General features: G+C 43.7%; 1 protein-coding gene across 1 annotated transcript in view; it reads right to left on the bottom strand.

Annotated features, from left to right (window-relative positions):
* Positions 1-21,509, bottom strand: part of OSBPL1A (oxysterol binding protein-like 1A) — a 240,199-nt gene that overhangs the window by 194,015 nt on the left and 24,675 nt on the right. The window contains exons 3-4 of the mRNA XM_011988065.1: positions 19,830-19,915; positions 18,403-18,477 (exon numbers count right to left, since the gene is read on the bottom strand). Of these exons, the coding sequence (XP_011843455.1) occupies positions 18,403-18,477; positions 19,830-19,915 (161 nt within the window). The remainder of the gene's footprint in view (positions 1-18,402; positions 18,478-19,829; positions 19,916-21,509) is intronic.

Here is a 21,509-nt window from a genome sequence, read left to right as displayed (position 1 = left end):
AGCGAAACCCCGTCTCTACTAAAAATACAAAAATTAGCCGGGTATGGTGGTACGTGTCTGTAATCCCAGCTACTTGGGAGGGTGAGGCAGGAGAATCACTTGAACCCAGGAGGTGGAGGTTGCAGTGAGCTGAGATCATGCCACTGCACTCCATCCTGGCCAACAGAGCGACACTCCATCAAAAAAAAAAAAAAGAATTATGCTTATTGAACTCCTGGAGACTATAAAGAGAGGTTCAAAAAAACTATTTAAATAATGAGTCATACAAGTCATTTTAATGCAATGCCAAAGACATATCAGAACACCTTTTTGAGGTTTCATCATGTTGATATACTGTTATAGAGAGGGCAGGATAATGTGTTAAAACATTTAAAAACTCAGCTACCAAAAGATGGTCACCTGAAAGGGTAAGTTTTAGTCCAGTGCCCATATGTGTGGAAATACAACTCCCTAGGCTTTGGCAAATAAAGAAAGTATCCCCTAAAACCCAAATTTCTGTTGAAAAGCATCGACAATAAATATATAACCACTTAAAAGATAATATATTAGTTCTTTCCTGAGAAAAATCAAAGATATAATCAAGTTTAAGGCCAGATTAAAGACTTAAATAATTATTTCTAAGTAAATATAATAATACCCAATATTTAATTAACATTTACTTGTATCAGACACTGTTCTAAAGTTTCACTTTTATTAAACTCGTTTTAATCTTCACAAAAATCATACAAGGTAGGTGTTATTATTACACCTCTTTTTAAAGATATGGAACCTGAGGCACAGAGGTTAATATGCTTTATACAATACATAAAAACGCCTTCAGGCCAGGCACGATGGCTCACGCCTGTAATCCCAGCACTTTGGGAGGCTGAGGTAGGTGGATCACTTGAGGTCAGGAGTTCGAGATCTGCCTGGCCAACACGGTGAAACTCCATCTCTACTAAAAATATAAAAAGTTAGCTGGGCATGGTGACGCACACCTGTAATCCCAGCTACTGGGGAGGTTGAGGCAGAAGAATCGTTTCAACCTGGGAGGCGGAGGTTGCAGTGAGCCAAGATCGCACCACAGCACTCCAGCCTGGGTGACAGACTGACACTCTGTCTCAAAAAAGAAAGAAATCAAAAAGCCTTCAAAAAGGTAAAAGAAACACCACAGTCTAATATATATATTGAACAAAGTTCACCACACGATGAAGCCCAACAGTAAGTAAGTTTCACTCACTGTCAGGTGCGGTGGCTCACACCTGTAATCCCAGCACTTGGGGAGACTGAGGTCTGGGATTGTGTGAGCCGAGGAGTTCGAGACCAACCTAGGCAACATGGCAAAACCTTTTCTCTACCACAAATTTAAAAATCAGCCAGGCATGGTGGTGCACACTTGCAGTCCCGGCTATTTGGGAGGCTGAGGTGGGAGGTTCACTTGAGCCCAGGAGGTCAAGGCTGCAGTTAGCTGTAATCACACTACTGCCATCCAGCCTGAGAGACAGGGTAAGACGCTGTCTCAAAGAAAAAAAAAGTCTTACTCATGCTCTCATAACTTCTATAGGCTTTGAAAAGTGTCGGTATTAAATATGAATCAATAGCCAATTACAACCTGAGATCTGACCTATGACCAGCACAAAGGAGAAAGATCCAGACAGACCAGAGAATAAAAGTTTGAAAGACATGAAAATCTGGAAGAGAACCTTTAAAAGAACTATAATATCCTCAGAGAAATGAGATATTTCTTCATTAACCAAGATTGGATGCTATTAAAAAAGGAACATTCAGTCAAAAAGCTAATATTCTTAACCAGGAAAAATAACAGCAGAAATAAAATATGCAATAGAAAGACTAGAAGATAGACTTGAAGACATCTCCCTGGTTAGGTTTTGTTATACGGCACAGTCAACCTTAAGAAACAAATATTATCCCAGGTAGACATGACCTATTGAAGTGAGCCCTCAAAAGGGGCTAGCCCCTTCGTGGCAAAGAGATGAGAAGCATGAGTAAGTCCAGACACAGCTGTGTGGCCATGATTTGAGGGTGGCCTGTAAGAGCTGAGAGTGATCCCTTGCAAAAAAAAAAAAAACAGTGAACTCTGCCAACAACCTGCGTGTACTTGCAAAAAGCCCCCAACCACAGATGAGAACACAGTTCAGCTGACACCTTAATTTCAGTCTTCTCAGTCCCTGAGCAGAGAATCCAGCTAGGCTGTGTGCTTGGAATTCTGACCTTCAGAATCGTGAAATAACAAATGGGTGTTGATTTAAGCCTCTAAGTTTATGGCAATTTGTTATGCAGCAATGGAAACCTAATTCACAGGTTTAAAAGTCTAAAGGTAAACACAGTAAAATTCTAGGACACCAAGGGTGAAGGGAAGATCCCATCTGACCTCTAATGACATTTTTTAGCTTGGCATATGGCCACCAAGAACAAAGACTACATTTCCTTGCTACCCTTTAGCTAGTGTGGCCATGAATATTTCCGTCAACGGGATTAAGCAGAAGTCTCATATAACAGCCTCTGGGAATCTTCTAGAAGGGGCAGTTTGTTTATATTCTTTGTCCCTTTTTTGCTCCCCCTAGCCTGCTTCCTGGGATTGGGATGCTCCCAATTGGGATGATATGGTCAAAGTCACACATCGTAGAACATTAAGACAGAAGAAATCTCAGTATTTGAGTATTTGCCACCTGACTAAGACCACTTATCTAGACTTTTAGGTTACAGAGAAATAAACTAACTTTTTTGTAAGTCACTGTTGTATTAGGTTATCTGTCATTCTTTTTTGGGGGGCGGGGGTGGGTAGAGATGGAGTCTCACTATGTTGCCCAGGCTGGCCTCAAACTCCTGGCTTAAAGTGATCCTCCCTCCTCAGCCTCCCAAAGCACTGCTATTACAGGCATGAGCCACCGAGCCCAGCCTGTCATTCTAATTTTAATTTATATACTTCCAGTGATTAAAGAATAATCAGGTCACACACACAGGACCAGGAATCAGAATAGCCCTAGACTTCTCAACAACAACACTAAAAGCTAGAAAACGGTGACACAATACCTCCAAAATTCTGAGAGAAAGTGATATCCAGCCTAGAAATCTATACATAGCCAAACTATCACTCAAATACAAAGGTATTTCCAGACATATGAATTCTCAAAAAACTTATTTCCCATGCAACCTTTCTCAAGCAGTTCCTGAAGGCTGTGTTCCACTAAACGACAGACAAATCAAGATGGAGGAAGACACGGGACCCAGGAAACAGGAAATCCAACATCAGAAAGTGGTGAAGAGAATTCCCACAATGACGGAGACATAAGCTCCAGAATGACCACCATGTGTACAGCTCTGGAGGCCAACTAGTCCAGGTAGAGCAAGAAGACATAAAAAATGAGGCTGGGCACGGTGGCTCACGCTTATAATCCCAGCACTTTGGGAGGCGAAGGTGGGCAGATCACTTAAGATCAGGAGGTCAAGACCAGACTGGCCAACATGGCGAAACCCCGTCTCTACTGAAAAATGGAAAAAATGAGCTGAGTGTAGTGACACACACCTATAATCCCAGCTACTCAGGAGGCTGAGGTAGGAGAATCCTTTGAACCTGGGAGGCGGAGGTTGCAGTGAGCTAAGATCACGCCACCGCACTCCAGCCTGGGCAAGAGAGAAGACTCCGTCTCAAGAAAAAGAAAAAAAAAAAAAAAGAAAAAAATCAGGAGAGCTGCTCCCAGAAGTGGTAATTACATGACATACATGATCATAGTAAAAGACAATAAAAAGATCTCTGGAGCTCTTACAAAGACTTCAAAATTATGTAACGAGAAAAAGAACTAAACTAAGAAATCCCATGCAATTGTTTTTTTGTTGTTGTTTGTCTGTTTCTGTTTTTGTTTTTGAGATGGAGTTGTGTTCTTGTCGCCTAGGCTGGAGTGCAATGGCGCGATCTCAGCTCACTGCAACCTCTGCCGCCTGGGCTCAAGTAATTCTCCTGCCCCAGCCTCCCGAGTAGCTGGGATCACAGGTGCATGCCACCACGCCCAGCTAATTTTTGCATTTTTAGTAGAGATGGGGTTTCACCATGTAGGCCAGGCTGGTCTGGAACTCCTGACCTCAGGTGATCGGCCCATCTCAGCCTCCCGAAGTGCTGGGATTATAGTCACGAGTCCCCGCGCCCAGCCTGCAATTGTTAACTCCAGAAAAAATAAGGAGTTATAACAAAACAAACAAACAAACATAGGATCCTAAGTGGCTCAAGCTAGCACAGTCAGAATAATATAAACTCAATTATTTAACCAAAATCTAGTAATAGGCTAAGAGAATGAAAAAGCTAAGTGAAGTGGCTTTGGCAAGAATTAAGAATGGGAGAAACAGGCCGGACACAGTGGCTCACGCCTGTAATCCCAGCACTTTGGGAGGCTCAGGCAGGGATCACTTGAGCCCAGCAGTTCAAGACCAGCCTGGGCAACATGGCGAAACCTCGTCTCTACAAAAAGAATATAAATTAGGCGGGCATGGTGGCATGAGCCTGTAGTCCCAGCTATGAGGCTAAGGTCAGAGGATTTCTTGAGCCCGGGAGGTCGAGGCTGCAGGGAGCACTGATTGTGCCACTGTACTCCAGTTTGGGTAACAGAGTGAGACCGTGTCTCACAAACAAACAGAAAGAATGGGAGAGACAAAGAGCAGAACAAAATGCTTATCTTCCAGAGATAAGCCAACAGAAAAATAAAACAACAATTAGTGGCATCAATATATTACCTATAAACAGGAGGTTTAAAAAAAAAAAAAAAAAAAACTCAAGTAAGAGCTAACACTATTAAAAGTAGGTGCTTCTGGAAGTGGTAAAGAACCACCTCAAGGACTCCTGCCCCTTAAGCAAGGACACAGGTCTAGGATGGAGGCTGGACCCAGACAACAGAGAACCCCCAGCCCACATCCTCTACTTCTACCCCAAGACTAGCAAGTACTGAGAACAGGTAACAGCAGTCTCTTAGTGGGCAGAAGCCAAAGCGTGGAGAGAACCCACTGAGGCACACAAGGCAGGCCTAAGGCTGGGGGTGAAGCAGAAACATGGGGGAACCACCTCCCAGCAAATCAGCCTGTGCCCTCTGCAGAGGCAATACCGAATTTGGAAACGGAAGGAAGGTGAAGCCTGAGGTGCACTGGAAGTAACCATAGCAACAACTAATCATAGCAACAGAGATAAAGGATGTCTTCAATGGGCTCATCAGTAGACATCAGAGCACCACTGAGGAACGTTCAGTAAAATTGAAGACAGGTCAGCAGAAATCAGCCAAACTCTAAGAGAAAAAGAAGAGAAAAAAGAAGAAACAGAAGTGAGCATCCATTAGCTGTATAATGACATCGGTGTAGTACGAGGCAGCAGTTTCTCAATCTAACAAAAAAAAAAGAAAAGAAAAAAAGAAAAAGATGATGAAAGTAGTATCTGCTATCATTTGTCCATCTAACTTCGCCCTTCGGAATGCTGGGCTCTATTAACTGTTTCCTTAACTCTGCAGGTCAGCCCTCCTGCTGTTCCCCCTCTGAACCCGCCACTCATTACCGTAACTGTGCCCCTCTCCCCCCACTCCTGATGGCTAAGTGCTGCCACTCCTGGCTTCTACTGCCTTGGGGTCCAGTCACTTTCCCCACACCACCCCTTGCTGTCAGTGAACTCAGGTCCACGGTGGCATTCTCACAGCAGCCCTAGACCATGGAGGGGAACTGCCAGGGAGCTTCTCCGTGAGGCTGGTGCCTTTCTCACCAGCAATTTCTTCTGCTTTGGTAAATGATGTGTGCTCTAGGCCCTTCCATGGAATTTAATCACCCGGAATGTTTTCTGGACTTCATACTATATCCAATCTAGCATGCCCACTTATTAAAAACCTGCCTTCCAGACTGGGCGCACTGGCTCATGCCTCTAACCCCAGCACTTTGGGAGGCCGAGGCAGGAGGATCACAAGGTCAGGAATTTGAGACCATCCTGGCCAACATGGTGAAACCCCATGTCTACTAAAAATACAAAAAACAGCTGGGCATGGTGGCAGCCACTTGTAATCCCAGCTACTCAGGAGGGTGAGGCAGGAGATCATTTGAACCCAGGAGGCAGAGGTTGCAGTGAGTTGACATCGCACCATTGCACTCCAGCCAGCATGGGCAACAGGGTGAGGCTCCATCTCCAAACAAAAAACAAAAACAACAACAACAAAAAAACTGTCTTCCATGGCACTTCTGGCCTCTTGACATCGCTTACTGGGGACGATTTCTTTTTCCCTGATGTTGGACCCATCCCAGTACAACTCAATCTGTACCATCAAAAGATATCAATGGTGAAAGGTCAGAAGCAGAAGAGAGTCTCTCCATTAAAAGTCATGATACCAGCCGGGTACGGTGGCGCACGCTTGTAATCCCAGCACTTTGGAAGGCCGAGGCAGGCGGATCACCTGAGGTCAGGAGTTCGAGACCAGCCTGGCCAACATGGTGAAACCCTGTCTCTACTACAAATACAAATATTAGCTAGGCATGGTGGCATGAGCCTGTAATCCCAGCTACTCAGGGACTGAGGCAGAAGAATTGCTTGAACCCGGGACACAGAGGTTGCAGTGAGCTGAGATCATGCCACTGCATTCCAGCCTGAGCGACAGAGCTAGAATCTGTCTCAAAAAAAAAAAAAAAAAAAAAAAAAGAAAGAAAGAAAAGAAAAAGAAATATTAGCCAGGCGTGGTGGCATACACCTGTAATCCCAGCTACTTGGGAGGCTAAGCCAGGAGAATTGCTCGAAGCTGGGAGGCAGAGGTTGCAGTAAGCTGAGACAGTGCCACTGCACTCCAGTCTGGGTGACAGGGCAAGACTCCCTCTCAAAAGATGAAGGAGAAAAAAAGTTATGATGCCTTGTCCAGTTTCTGGACCTGAGTCAACTTTGGACACAGAGCTATCAGTAAATAGGAGAGGCCAGATCCTCCAGGGAAAGACTGCAACACCAAAGCAAACATGCACTGTCATGAATTCCCCAGACCATTCCCAAAGAGACCAATGATCATTTACTCAAGAAACTGTGCAACGGGGAAAGGGGCGCACCAAGACATTTCACAAGCTGTTAGATCTAAGGTCCAAGTTGGCACTGACACCAAGAGATCCAAAGTGTCAGAGGCCCCTGTGTTAGAAAGGGGGCGTGCGTGGGAGTGAGATGATAAATATTGCCCTGGCCGAGCTCTGGCTCACGGTGCATGCGCTGGTTGGGTCCAGAAATACACCTAGTGGTCATTCTCCCAGTCCCTGAATATGAAATTGGAATAGACACACTTAGTTATTGGCACAACCCTCACATTGCCTCCTTGCTCTGTTGTATAGGAGCCAAATGGAAGTGGCTACCCACCCCCAGCCACGGCCAAGACATATCAAAACCAATATCCCATATGGGAAGGATGGCAGAAATCAGTGTCACCCTTAAAAACCTAAGAGAGGCTGGGCACGGTGGCTCAAGCCTGTAATCCCAGCACTTTGGGAGGCCGAGACGGGCGGATCACGAGGTCAGGAGATCGAGACCATCCTGGCTAACATGGTGAAACCCCGTCTCTACTAAAAAATACAAAAAACTAGCCGGGCGAGGTGGCGGGCGCCTGTAGTCCCAGCTACTTGGGAGGCTGAGGCAGGAGAATGGCATGAACCCGGGAGGCGGAGCTTGCAGTGAGCCGAGATCCGGCCACTGCACTCCAGCCTGGGCGACAGAGCGAGACTCCGTCTCAAAAAAAAAACAAAAACAAAAACCTAAGAGAACGCAGGGGCCATGGCCCCTACCATATTTCCATTTAATTCACTCATCTGTCAGTATAAAACCCAGGTGGAATGTGGAGGATGACAGTGAACTTCCACAAACTCAACCAAATAGTGCCCCAATTATAGCCACTCTGCCACCTCAGGTACATGGTATGCAGCAACTGATAGGGCAAATGTACCTTTTCTATCCCTATTAGGAAAAAACATCAAAGACAGTTTGGATTCATATGGACAAGAGTGTACATGTACAGCTTGCCTCAGGCCATCTGGGAATCCGGCAGCAAATCACACTGGTCCGCTTACCAATAACATTGTCAATCAAGAAAAATGATGAGACACAAGTCTCAAACATTTTAGATTTATTTGCCAAAGTTAAGGACACACGCCCAGGAGACAGGCAACTTTCTCTGAAGATGATTTTTGAGGGCTCCAAATTTAAAGGGGAAAGGGCAGGGTATTGAGAAGTACATAATTTTCAGGTAAGGGGGTGGGTAGGAGAAAATAGTCATGCCTTTGTCTGGCTCCGTGAATCTGCATTTTTTTACATAAGATGATATAAACAAATGGGGCAGAAGAAAAACGTAGGGAATCTGCATTCTACGTAACACAGACAAAATGGGGTGGGGAACAATCAGATATGCATGTGTGTGTGGTGGGCCGGGGTGACTGCACCTGTAAAGCTAAGCTACCAATTTGCACTGCTCACTAGGAATTTCCTTGTGAGCAAAATATGGGGGAGGCGTGCAGCTTTTCATCTTGTAGCCATCTAATTTAGGAACCACAAGGGGGAGGCAGGTTTGCATGACCCAGTTCCCAGCTTGATTTTCCCTTTGGCAAAATAAGTTTGGGGTCCCAAAATTTAATTTCCTTTCATAACATCATGCTAACAGAACCCAGAGAAGAGGCTTCTGCGAGGCTAGAATGTTCAAAGCCTTGGTGAGACATATCTGATCCAGAGGGTGGGAGGTAAAACTCAGGAAGAATTCAGGGACTTTTCCATGTCAGTAAATTTTTGTAAGTTCACTGGTCTGGGCAATGACAAGACACTTCCTCAGAAGTAAAGAATAAATTACTGCATCTTGCACTTCCCATAATAGAAGGGAGCACAGTGCTGGTTGGCTTCAACAGGTTTTGGGGCAGCTTATTCCGCACCTAAAGATAATGCTCTGATTCATATGCTAAGAGGCACCAAAGGCTGCCTGAACATTGGGGTCCTTGCATCCAAGGACCAGCAGGCAAGAATAGTCACCATCTTAGCAGAAGTAATTGAACTTGATCAGCAGAAAGAAGTAGGGCTGTATGCAATGGGGATGCACGTGGAAGAACAGGTTTAGCACACAGATGAGAAACTTAGGTGTCTCCTGGTATGCTCTTGTCCAATTTTTACAGTAAATGGACAAGGGCAGCAACTCCAGCCTAAGAAGGGCATGGCATCCAGGGGCTCAGACCTCCAGGGACGAGGGTTTCCAGAGCAGCCTGTATCCATGACTTACTGTTCCAGGGCATCAAGACCTGGCCTCTCATCCCCAACAGGGACAACTTTGAAGCATCATCTCTTCTGCAAAGCCTCACACACAGCAGGAAGGCTGAGGCATCGCTTGAGTCTGCAGCGTTACTTGTCCACTCCTTCCCCACCCCCTTCCACAGTCGTGATGCCACAAGCACTCCATAAACCTGCTGCCCACTCATCTCCGTCTCGGCTTCCCTGAGAACCAATCTACAACAAATGACATGGATATTTCCAGATAGTCATTTTCCATCAAATGAAACAATGCGTGTCAAGTTGTCTGGGCATCGCCTGACACACAGTAGGCCTTCAATACATAAACATGAGAAATGGTCTCCCAGGAAATCCTAAAGCCCAGGATTATACATATATTCTGTAAGTTAGGTGAGAGAGAGAGAATTTCTGAGACACAGAACATAGGAAGCATTTATTGTATTTGTTTATTTACTATTTTAGAGACAGGGTCTTGCTCTGTCATCCAAGCTGGAGTGCGGTGGTGCCATCATAGCTCATTCACTGCAACCTCAAACTCCTGGGGCTCAAGCGATCCTCCTGCCTCAGCCACCAGAGTAGCTGGGACTACAAGCACATGCCATGTAACAGCTTTGAGTTTTTTAGAGATGGGGTCTTGGCTGGGCACAGTGGCTCATGCCTATAACCCCAGCACTTTGGGAGGCTGAGGCAGGTGGATCACTTGAGCCCAGGAGTTTCAGACCAGCCTGGGCAACATGGCGAAACCCTGTCCCTATAAAAAATACAGAAAATTAGCTGGGTACAGTGGCACATGCCTGTAGTCCTAATTCCTGGGGAGGCTAAGGCGGGAGGATCGCTTGAGCTCTGGAGGTAGAGGTTGCAGTGAGCTGAGATTGCACCACTGTACTCCAGCCTGGGCGACAGAGCGAGCCCGTCTACAGAGAAAGAGACAGAGACAGAGAGAGAAAGAGAGAGATATGGTGTGTGTGGGGGGGCAGCTCTTGTTATGTTGCCCAGGTTGGACTCTAATTCCTGACTGCAAGTGATCCTCCTGCCTTTGCCTCCTGAGTAGCTGGGATTGTAGGTGTGAGCCACTACACCTGGCTCTGGAAGCATGCATGTGTTTTACAAGCATTCTCAGCTGGGCATGATGGCTCATGCCTGTGATCCCAGAACTTTGGGAGGCTGGGGTAGGAAGATCACTTAAGGTTCAAGACCAGCCTGGACAACACAGTGAAACCCTGTATCTACAAAAGATTTTTTAAAATTAGCCAGGTACACTGGTGCACGCCTGTAGTTGCAGGTGGAAGGATCTCTTGCACCCAGGCATTCAAGGCTGCAATGAGCTATGTGGGCCCCACTGCACTCCAGCATAGTTGAAAGAGTGAGATCCTGTATCTAAATAAATAAATAAAAATTTTAAAAAAAGTATTCTCAATTCTGCTAAAAGGTCAGTGCAACAATCCAAATATTCATTATACATACCATATTCCTATTTTAAATTGATTATAAAAGGCATAAAAACTTTAGAATTCTAACTGCATCTGAAAGGTAAAGTAAGGAACAAATACTAAACAATGTATTTTAAAATTATAGTATTCTGATTTTTATCAAAGAACACTAGGGGGCACTAAGGTACCAAGAAAAGCCCAAAGGTCCCTCAAAATTTGGGGAACTGCATTTTGTTTTGTTTTGGTTTGGTTTTTTGAGACAGAGTTTCGCTCTTGTCACCCAGGCTGGAGTGCAATGGTGCAATCTCGGCTCACGGCAACCTCTGCCTCCCAGGTTCAAGTTATTCTCTTGATTCAGCCTCCTGAAGTAGCTGTGATTACAGGTGCCTGCCACCAGGCCCAGCTAATTTTTTTGTATTTTTAGTAGAGAGAGGGTTTCACCATGTTGGCCAAGCTGGTCTTGAAGCCTCGGCCTCCCATAGTGCTGGGATTACAGGCATGAGCCACCGTGCCAGGCTGGGGAGCTGCATTTTTAAAATATTCCACAGGATAAGAGTTTAAACTGCTTTATAATAAACCAAATCCCTTTTCAACTCAACATTCTACTTACTGAATCATAGGATCATAAGATATTTTAAAATTATCTTCATGGTAAATGATCACATAGGAATTAGATAAACTGATTCTTTTCATGAGAACAATTAGAAATTAAACTCTTTGCCTAATTCAATCATGCTTAGATAATAAGCACAAACATTTTTTAATGTTTCCTACATACCACAATCATGTAACTTCAGCTAAGTGTTATTTTCTAAAATAACAGTTAAGAAAATACAACAGATCTTCAAACAACACCATTCCGTTCAACACCGTTTCACTTCAATGTTCACAAGAAAAAAAATCGATTCTGGGAGAGGGCCACTGTCTGTGTCGAGTTCACGTGTTCTCCTCATGTCTGTGTGCGGGTATGTCAGGTACTGTTTTCCTCCCACATCCTGAAGTGTGCATATTAGGTGAATGAGCGTGTCTGAACTGTCCCAGTGTGAATGTGGGTGCGTATGTGAGTGGCACTGTGACAAGATGCATTCTGTCCAGGCCTGGATCCCCCTGTGCTCCCTGAGTTGCCGGGATAGGTTCCAGCCACCTTCGTACCTGAACTGGGATAAATGGGTAAATAATTATCTTACTTCTTTCTACTAATCTTTTTAAATGTATGAATAGCTCACATTTATTTCAATGTTTGATATTATAAGTGTTTGCTCTTCATTTAAAAGTGTGGTAATTTTCTTTTCTTTTTTGACACAGAGTCTCACTCAGCTGCCCAGGCTGGAGTGTGGTAGCATGATCTTGGCTCACTGCAGCCTCAACTTCCTGGGCTCAAGTGATCCTCCCATCTCAACCTCCCAAGTAGCTGGGACTATAGGTGCATGTCACCACATCTGGCTAATTTTTTTGTAGAGGTGAGGTCTCCCTATGTTGCCCAGGCTGGTCTTGAACTCCTGGGCTCAAGCAGTCCACCTGCCTTGGCACTCCAAAGTGCTGGGATTATGGGCATGTGCCACCATGCCTGGCAGTGATTTTTTTGTGTGTGTGACTAGAACTACGCTGTAGGAACTTAACTCTTGTTTATATGCATTGGCCTATGGTAAAGTTGGTTTCCTTATACATCATTTATCCAAGAGTTAGTTTCCAAAAATCTATCATTGACATTAAGTGAGGACTTACTGTATATATGCTGATGTGCATGTCAAACTAAGGCCCAGTTTAGCATGGTCTCATGTTCAAAGTTCAAGAAAATAGCAGAAATGGCCAAATATGTAAAGAGCTGAACACAGAAAAATGAACTTATTCAATCTAGCTAATTACAGAGATGAGAGGTAAAACTTACCTTGTATTCATGGAGGACACAAAAAACAAAACATGATAATTCTTTGCTAGCAAGATTAATGCGACTTAGTAGCAGAGTTAAGACACAGACAACAGGCTGGTACAGTGGCTCCCTCCTGTAATCCCAGCACTTTGGGATTGACAGCACTTGAGGTCAGGAGTTCGAGACCAACCTGGCCAACACGGTGAAACCCTGTCTCTACTAAAATTACAAACTATGGTGGCATACGCCTGTAATTCCAGCTACTCAGGAGGCTGAAGCAGGAGAATCACTTGAACCTGAGAGGCAGAGATTGCAGTGAACCAAGATCGTGCCAGTGCACTCCAGCCTGGGTGACAGTGGGAGACTCCATCTCAAAAAAAAAAAAAAAAAAAAAGACGTAGACAAAAATAACACTAATACAAGGTAGAGGATGAATAAAAGTGCTGTACTGTGCCCAGGAAACCTGGAAGAGTAGAGTTTCCTTCTAGCTGCAAGATGTTAGGAAAGAATTTATGGATATTACATTTGAGCAGCACTTTGAATGGGTAGATCTGGGCTACGCAGAAATAGATGACAATAGAATTTTCTTAAGTATATAGAAAAGAATGAGCAATACAAGACTACAGAGGGAAACAACAAGTAGTTCACGTAGTCAGGCAAATCGAGCCATCTGCAGCTCATATTTGAAACCCCACAAAGTCAAGCATAGAAATTAACCACAACCTTTGTTTATTATAAAAGGTTCTTTTTTCTCAGCTTAAGACTCCATATCTGGTTCACAAATACCAGCTTATGAACAAATAGACCAGAGTGGTATAAAATGCACTAATTCAAATATGCTTAGCATACAGAATCGACTCATGGTAATGTATTAAACATTAGTTAAATTTAGTCATTAGAATAATGAAAAGTGTGAAACAATATAATAATAAACTTGTTCTTTAACTCGTGATAAATTCACATAAAGTTTCCAATCATGTGATTATGAAACCACCTTTAGGTATCATGTTGGACTATGGTCAACAACTAGAATATACAAGAAATATACCCTATGTCATAGTTAATTTTGCATATCATTTAAATAGTCAAAAAAACATTAATATGGGGTAAAGAAACTTTTAGCTATGAAAGGACAACAGAAGGGTTATACTGAAAAAATTAGCATAAAGCTGGACAAAATTGTCAAAACTAACCATTTTGTGGTGCTGGATATCCATTAAAGAAACAAACTGAGAGGCAGTTACTCCAGAGGAACGGCAGGAACTTGGAGGAAGAACACTGGGAGTCTTTAGCTTTCTAGTCACAGGCTGTTACTCCTTCCCACTTCCCCAAACAAGTCTGACCAGGGCAGGCCTGGTAGTGAAACCCAGCAGTTTTGCTGCCAGAGGGAAATGACTTGATTTAAAACAAAAGGCAAAAACCCAGTAAAAGTAGCAAATACAGCAGAAAACAAATGAGAATACCTACATGCTTGCTAGCATGAGGCTGCTTTTTCTATTAGAGTGTATTAGCTTTCCACCACTGCTGTAACAAATGACCACAAACTTGGTGGCTTAAAACAACAGAAAGAAACGTGTTACCTCATAGTTCTGTATTTGAGAAGTCCAGAATGGGTCTCGTTGGGAAAAATCAAGGTGTTGTAAGGGCTCTAAGGGAGAATTCATTTCCTTGCTTTTCCAGTTGCTAGAGACTGTCCACATTCCTTGGCTCACAGCTCCCTTTCCTCCAGTTTCTAAGGCAGAAACACTGTATCTCTCTGACGATTCTCTCATAGTCACATTTCCCTCTTATTACACTTCTTTCTTTTTCTTTTTCTTTTCTTTTTTTTTTTTTGAATCTTGCTCTGTTGCCCAGGCTGGAATGTAATGGCGCCATCTTGGCTCACTGCAACCTCCACCTCCTGGGTTCAAGTGATTTCCTGCCTCAGCCTCCCGAGTAGCTGAGATTACAGGAGTACGCCACCACACCCAGCTATTTCTTTTCTTTTCCCTTCCTTCCTTCCTTCCTTTCTCTTTCTTTCTTTCTTACAGGGTCTCCCTCTGTCACCCAGGCTAGAGTGAAGTGGTGAAATCATGGCTCACTTCAGCCTCAACCTTCCAGTCTCAAGTGATTCTCCAACCTCAGCCTCCCGAGCAGTTGGGATGACAGATGCACACCACCACACCGGGCTTTTTTTTTTTTTTTTTTTTTTCTTTTTCCTTTTTTCAGAGATGGGGCTCTCCCTATGTTGCCCAGGCTGGTCTCAAACTCCTGTGCTCAAGTGATCCTTCTACCTTGGCCTCCCAAACTGCTGAGGTTACAGGCGTGAGTCACTATGTCCAGCCTCTCTTACACTTCCAAGGATACCTGTGATTACATTGGGCCCACCGAGATAATCCAAAATAATTTTCCTATTTTAAGGTTAGCTGATCAGCCATCTCAACTCCATCTGCAACTTTAACTTCCCCTTGCTGTGTAACCTAACATACTTACAAGTTTTGGGGATTAGGATGTGGATGTCTTTGGAGGGCCATGATTCTGCCTACCACACAGGCAAATGGCAAAAGAGCCTAAAACTTAACAAGACTACCCTGAAAACGAAAGAACTGGAGTAGGAGTAGGTAAGCTTCCCAGGTACCCCAGGCTGCTGGGAAACTCCACACATCTGCAGAAGAAAGGAGAGGGGGCTTTGCAAAAGTCAGAGCAGAGGAAGAAGTGAGAAATGCCTGGACTCTGAAAGCACTCTCCAGCCTACACACAGATCCAGGGCAGAGTGCAGAAGCCTAAGGGGATTGAGGAATGGAGCCCACTGCTGCCCAAATACGGGCTCACCACTAGGCTACACAGATGCAGGCATGAATCCTCAAATACTATGCTGAAAGCTAGGCACAGTTGTGCATGCCTACAGTCCCAGCTACTCGAGAGGCTGAGGTAGGAAGATCACTAGAGCTCAGGAGTTCAAGTCCAGCCTAGGCAATATAGTGAGATTTGTCTCTAAAACAAACAAAATAAAAAAAAATTTTTTTTTTAACTCAGCAGAGGTATTAGCTGGCCAGACTCACTCCAGATTCCACAGATTAAAGCCAGGCTGGTGAATACACTTAACAAAATGACTGCAAGACCTCTATGTTGAAAACTTCAGGCCAGGTGTGGTGGCTCACGCCTGTAATCACAACACTCAGAGGCTGAGGTGGGTGGCCCAGGAGTTCGAGACCAGCCTGGACAACACGGCAAAACCCCATCTCTACAAAAAATACAAAAATCAGCCGGGCATCGTGGTGTGCACCTGCAGTCCCAGCTACTCCGGAGGCTGATGTAGGAGGACGCTGGAGCCTCGAGGCTGCAGAGAGCCACGATTGCATCACTGCACTCTAGCCTGGGTGACAGAGTGAGATCCTGTCTCAAAAAAGAAGAAAAAAGAAAAAAAAGCTTCAAAACATTGCTGAGATAAATTAAAGAAGATCTAAATAAATGAAGAGGTTTCATATTCATGGATTAGAAGAATCCATATTAAGATGGCAAGTCTCCACAAATTAACCTATAGATTCAAGACAACACAATCTCCATACAAATTCCAATATATGTTTTTATAGAAGCTGAAAAGATGATCCCAAAACTTACATGAAATGCAAAGGACTGAGAATACCCAAAATAACTTTTTAAAGATCATATTTAGAGAACTTACACTGTTTAATATCAAAACTTAGTTATTCACACCTGTAATCTCAGCACTTTGGGAGGCTGAGGCGGGCAGATCACTAGAGCCCAGGAGTTTGAGACCAGCCTGGGCAACATGGAGAAACCCTGTCTCTACTAAATACACAACAAATTAGCCAGGCATGGTGGCACACACCTGTAGTCCCAGCTTCTCAGGAGGCTGAGATGGAAGATCACCTGAGCCTGGGAGGCAGAGGCTGCAGTGAGCCGAGAGTGTGCCACTGCCCTGCAGTCTGGGTGACAGAGCGAGACCCTGTCTCAAAAAAAAAAAAAAAAAGAAAAGAAAAGAAAAGAAAAAAGAAGAAAAAAAACCAGAAACATTTAAATTATAGTCAGTTGATTTCCAACAAAGGTATCAGGGCAATACAATGCAAAAAGATAGTCGTTTCAATAAAACTTGAACAGATAACAAAAGGTGGCATATCCATACAGTGGAATATTCAGCCATAAAAAAGACCAAACTACTGATACATGCTACAGCATGGATGAACCACAACAACATTATGCTAAATTAAAGAAGCCAGACACAAAAGTTTGTATGATACTATTTACAAGAAATGTTTAGGCTGAGTGCGGTGGTTCGCACTTATAATTCTAGCATTTTGGGAGGCTGAGGTGGGTGGAAATCATCTGAGGTCAGGAGTTCGAGACCAGCCTGGCCAACATGGTGAAACCCCATCTCTACTAAAAATGCAAAATTAGCTGGGCGTGGTGGCAGAGGCCTGTAATCACAGCTACTTGGGAGGCTGAGGCAGGAGAATCGCTTGAACCCAGGAGGCGGAGGTGAACCAAGATCGCGCCATTGCGCTCCAACCTGGGTGACAGAGCGAGACTCAGTCTCAAAAAAAAAAAAAAAAAAAAAGTTTAGGAAAGGCAAATATCTAATATCTAGAGACAGGACACAAATCAGTGGTACCCTGGGGCATGGGAAAGGGGCAGGGGATGAATCTAAACAGGCATGAGGAAACTTCTGGGGTGACAAATGTTCTAAAACTGGATTTTGATGATGTTGCACAACTGTGTAAATGTATAAAAATCACTAAAATGCACACTTACAATATGTGATCAAATCATGCTTTTCCTCTGCTTTCCTACCACAGCAAGCAACACTGAAGACTTCTGTGGTCAAATGTGGGTGGGGGCAGTTCTCCCCACCACCAAGCAAGCAATCAGTTCTGCAGCAAACACCAACTGTATGTCCTTTAATTCAATTCCAACACTATCTACCCAGAGATAGTATCAATCCCACAGGTGAGGGCTCAGTCCCAGGACTTCTCCCCGCCCCTCAGACACAGCTGCAGGTCCAGACCTCCAGAACTTCTCATTGATGGGCTTTAAGTTAGGGTCCCCACGACTCCCTGTTTGAGTTCCATTCATTTGCTAGAGCAGCCCACAGAACCCAGTAAAACACGTTTACCGGTTTATTATAAAGTACATTACAAAGGATACAGATGAAGAGATGCATAGGGCAAGGCATGGGGGAAGGGCATGGAGCACCCATGCCCTCACTGGGGCACGATCGTTCAAGAACCTCCACATGTTCAGCTACCCAGGAGCTCCCAGAACCCTGTCCTTTCAGGTTTTTATGGAGGCTCCATTAAATAAGTATGATTGATTAAACCACTGGCCAGTAGTGAGCAATTTCCCCTTCAGCCCCTCTACCCTCCCTGGAGGTTGCAAAGTTGGGTTGAAAATCCCAATCCCCTAGTCCTGCCTTGGTCTTTCTGGTGACCAGCCACTATCCTGAAGCCAGCTAGGGGTTGCCAGTCATCTTTTTGTATATCTTTAGTATAAAAGGTCAAAGACCAAATATATATTCCACAATATCACAGGTGAATTTTATGCAATGTAAGTTATACCTCAATAAAGCTATTTTTTTTTTAAAAAGAATAATCAGGAGTTCCCCATTGCTGGAGTACACAAGCAGAAACAGAATGATCTCCTCACAGGGATGCTACAGAGTGGGGGTCTCCATGACCTTAGTACTTGACCTCACTGTCCGACTCAAACATCTTGTGGCCTTTTGACCCAAAGTTCTGGTGTATACATTTGATTGTGTGGCTTTCTCCAGTTGCTGGTCAGATGGTTATAATAGAGAAAACAATGGTAACTACTCTTCCAAATACCTCACTTACAAACATTGAACAGAGAATGATTTTCACCTTTCGTCCTGTAAAGGCAGCTCGATGAAGCGGCGTGTCTCCCATGTCATTCAACACATTCACTTCTGCACCAGCCTAGTAAACATGACCACTTTAAATATCAAGAAATATACAATGGTGAAAATCATTCCTTCAAAATACATTAAAGCCTTAAAAAATTAAAATTGTTAATACTGTCTAGGTGTCACTACTAACAATAAATTAAATTTACGGTAAAAATAAAAAGCCAGCATGGTGGTATGAGCCTATAGTCCCAGCTACTTGGGAGGCTGAGGCAGGAGAATCACCCGAACTCAGGAGTTCAAGGCAAATCTGGCAATATAGCGAGACTCTATCTCATATATGTGTGTGTGTGTGTGTGTGTGTGTGTGTGTGTGTGTGTGTGTGTGTGTGTATAGTAGGTTTCCTGAAAGGTAAAAATCTACCTGGTAGGCAGAAGAATAAAAAGTAAAAAGGTGCTTTTCATTAAAAAACTATACACCTTGGCCAGGTGCAGTGGCTCACACCTGTAATCCTAGCACGTGGAGGCTGAGGCGGGCGGATTGCTTGTGCTCAGGAGTCTGAGACCAGCCTGGGCAACATGGTAAAAGTCCATCTCTACAAAAAATACAAAAACATTAGCCAGGCATGAAGGTACGTGCCTATAGCTCCAGTACCTGAGGGACTGAGGCAGGAGGATCACTTGAACCCAGGTGGTCAAGGCTGCAGTGAGCCAAGATTACACCACTGCACTCGGCGTAATCTCAGCTCACTGCGCTCCAGCCTGGGTGACAAAGTAAGACCTTGTCTCGATTTAAAAAAAAAAAATCCATACACCTTCACTCTACTTTAGAAGCAGTCATACTGATAAAAGGAGAATGATCTCTGAATGAAATACCACATTTCCTCCATTATCAATTTAATAAGTTTTCAGGAAAAAAGATGCCATTATTTAAACATACAGATGAATTGTAAGATGTAACCAAATTTCAGAAATATCAGAATGTGAGAAGTTATTCATCACAGAATTAAGAAATATGAACTCTCAATTCTCATTAAATGCAGTGCTAAGAGATCGTGACATTTTTTCTGTTTTTTTTAAATTTTTATTTGTGTATTGACATTATTTTTTAATTATTTAGGGTGTGCTTTGGTTATTTTTTCAACTGTCACACTCATAAAACTGAAAATAAAATCTTCATTAATATGCCCACTTTTATAATTTTTAAAGGCTAGTAATACAAAAATCTAATGATTAAACATACAATTTTAATTAACCAGGCTAACCTAATTCATGTATTCAATAAAGAACACTTAAGTGTCTTGAATGATAAACTATTGCTTTAAATAAGTCACTGTGGCTCAGGCGGCTTTTCTAAGACTTTCATCTAAAAATTTATATAACAATAATATTTATTGTAGTCATTAAAAATTAGTCATAAATAGACCTTCAACAGATCCTGGACCACTTGTCTGTGTCCAAAATAGCATGCCAGATGTAGAGGTGTCCAGCCCAAGTTAGACTTACTTCTTCCTAAAAATGGAAAAATATAAGGTATTTTTAGATTATATTTAGGTAATTTTACAACAAAATTAACTTCTCCATAACAAGCGACCTCAATACTCTCCTTTGCAAAGCACTGCTGATGAGTGAGAGGCAAGGTACGTGACCTTGTAAGAAGTGTAATGGGTGTAAAGGACGAGAACTCACAAGGTGCAGATCTGGTGTCACCTTCTGACTCAATGTCCTCACTTCTAAAGGGGTAGAGGGAGACTGGACGGGGGTTACATTCGAGCTAGATGATCTCTAGCAGCTTCTTGACTCTAGGGCTCCGAGTCTTTAATCATCTTGCCATCATCAGGTCAAGAGGGGTTTTCTTGACATTGTTCACAGCAAGCAACTCTCTTTGAAAACCTGCATCAGGAGGGTGGATGGAGGGGATGAAGGCAGTGCACAGCAACTCTCTATACACCTGTACCACAACAGGAGTCAGTAAAGAATATTTCCTGCAGCACCTGGGATATGGTTTGGATTTGTCCCCACCCAAATCTCATGTTGAATTGGAGCAGGGGCCTGGTGGAAGGTGACTGGATCATGGGGGCGGATCTCTCCCTTGCTATTCTGGTGACAATGAGTTCTCATGAGATCTGAGGGTTTGAAAGTGTGTGGTACGTCCTCCTTCACTCTCTCTCTCTCTCCTGCTGTGCCGTGGTAAGCTGTACCTGCTTCCCCTTCACTTTCCGCCATGATTGTAAGTTTCCTGAGGCCTCCCAGTCAAGCTTCCTGGTAAGCCTGAGTAACTGTGAGTCAATTAAGTCTCTCTTCTTCATAAATTACCTGGTCTCAGGTAGTTCTTTATAATAGTGTGAAAGTGGGCTAATACAATCTGGAAAGCTATGAACTCTACAGATAGTGCTAGAAAGTAGATTCTTTGACTGCAGATAAAGTCTCAGTTAATGAGGATATTGGGTTGCCAAGGTGAAAGAGAGGATCAAAGTTAAAGGCAATTAAGTGTCAGATCCTAGCAGTAGAGCTGAGGAAAGGCATAAACAATTGAATGTTGCAAAAACTACTAATTCAGTTTAGCAAAAAAACATACACAGGGCGCTATTTAGAGCTGAGACAGCCCAAAATCTTCCCCAAATTCCCAATCAGACTGTAGCGAATACAGCCCTATTAAATCTGAAAATCACCTGCCATGATGGGGCTGTTACAGCCCGAGAACATGTTATTCCAGGGGCCACTGCAGGGAAGGAGCGATGGTTTCACAGCTACTGTGAGCTGCAGTACCTCACTTACATGACACACTACCCTCAGCTCCTGGATTCCAGGATCTGAACCCACAGAAACCTCAGCCACCAACCTCAGCACACCCACAACAGGCCTCTAACAACCCTCCAAGGGACTGCAGCTGCCAACAGTGTCCCTGGGATTGTTTGCCATTTACCCAAACTCCTACATCTGTTTCCTCTCAAGTGTGTGCTCTGTGGAACCCCTAATTACACAGTCAATAAATCCCAGAGCCTCAGTCTCTTTCATTGAACCTATCTTTTGCTTTCTGTTCTTAGTGAACCTAGCTCATCTTGATAAGAAACCCCCACTTATTCCTCAGGTGGGGTCCCCTGTC

The sequence above is a fragment of the Mandrillus leucophaeus genome, unplaced genomic scaffold, assembly GCF_000951045.1.
Source record: "Mandrillus leucophaeus isolate KB7577 unplaced genomic scaffold, Mleu.le_1.0 Scaffold322, whole genome shotgun sequence".
In the NCBI taxonomy this organism is placed as follows: domain Eukaryota; kingdom Metazoa; phylum Chordata; class Mammalia; order Primates; family Cercopithecidae; genus Mandrillus; species Mandrillus leucophaeus.
The sequence above is the reverse complement of the archived record's forward strand: the minus strand, read 5'-3'. Positions and strand labels throughout refer to the sequence as shown.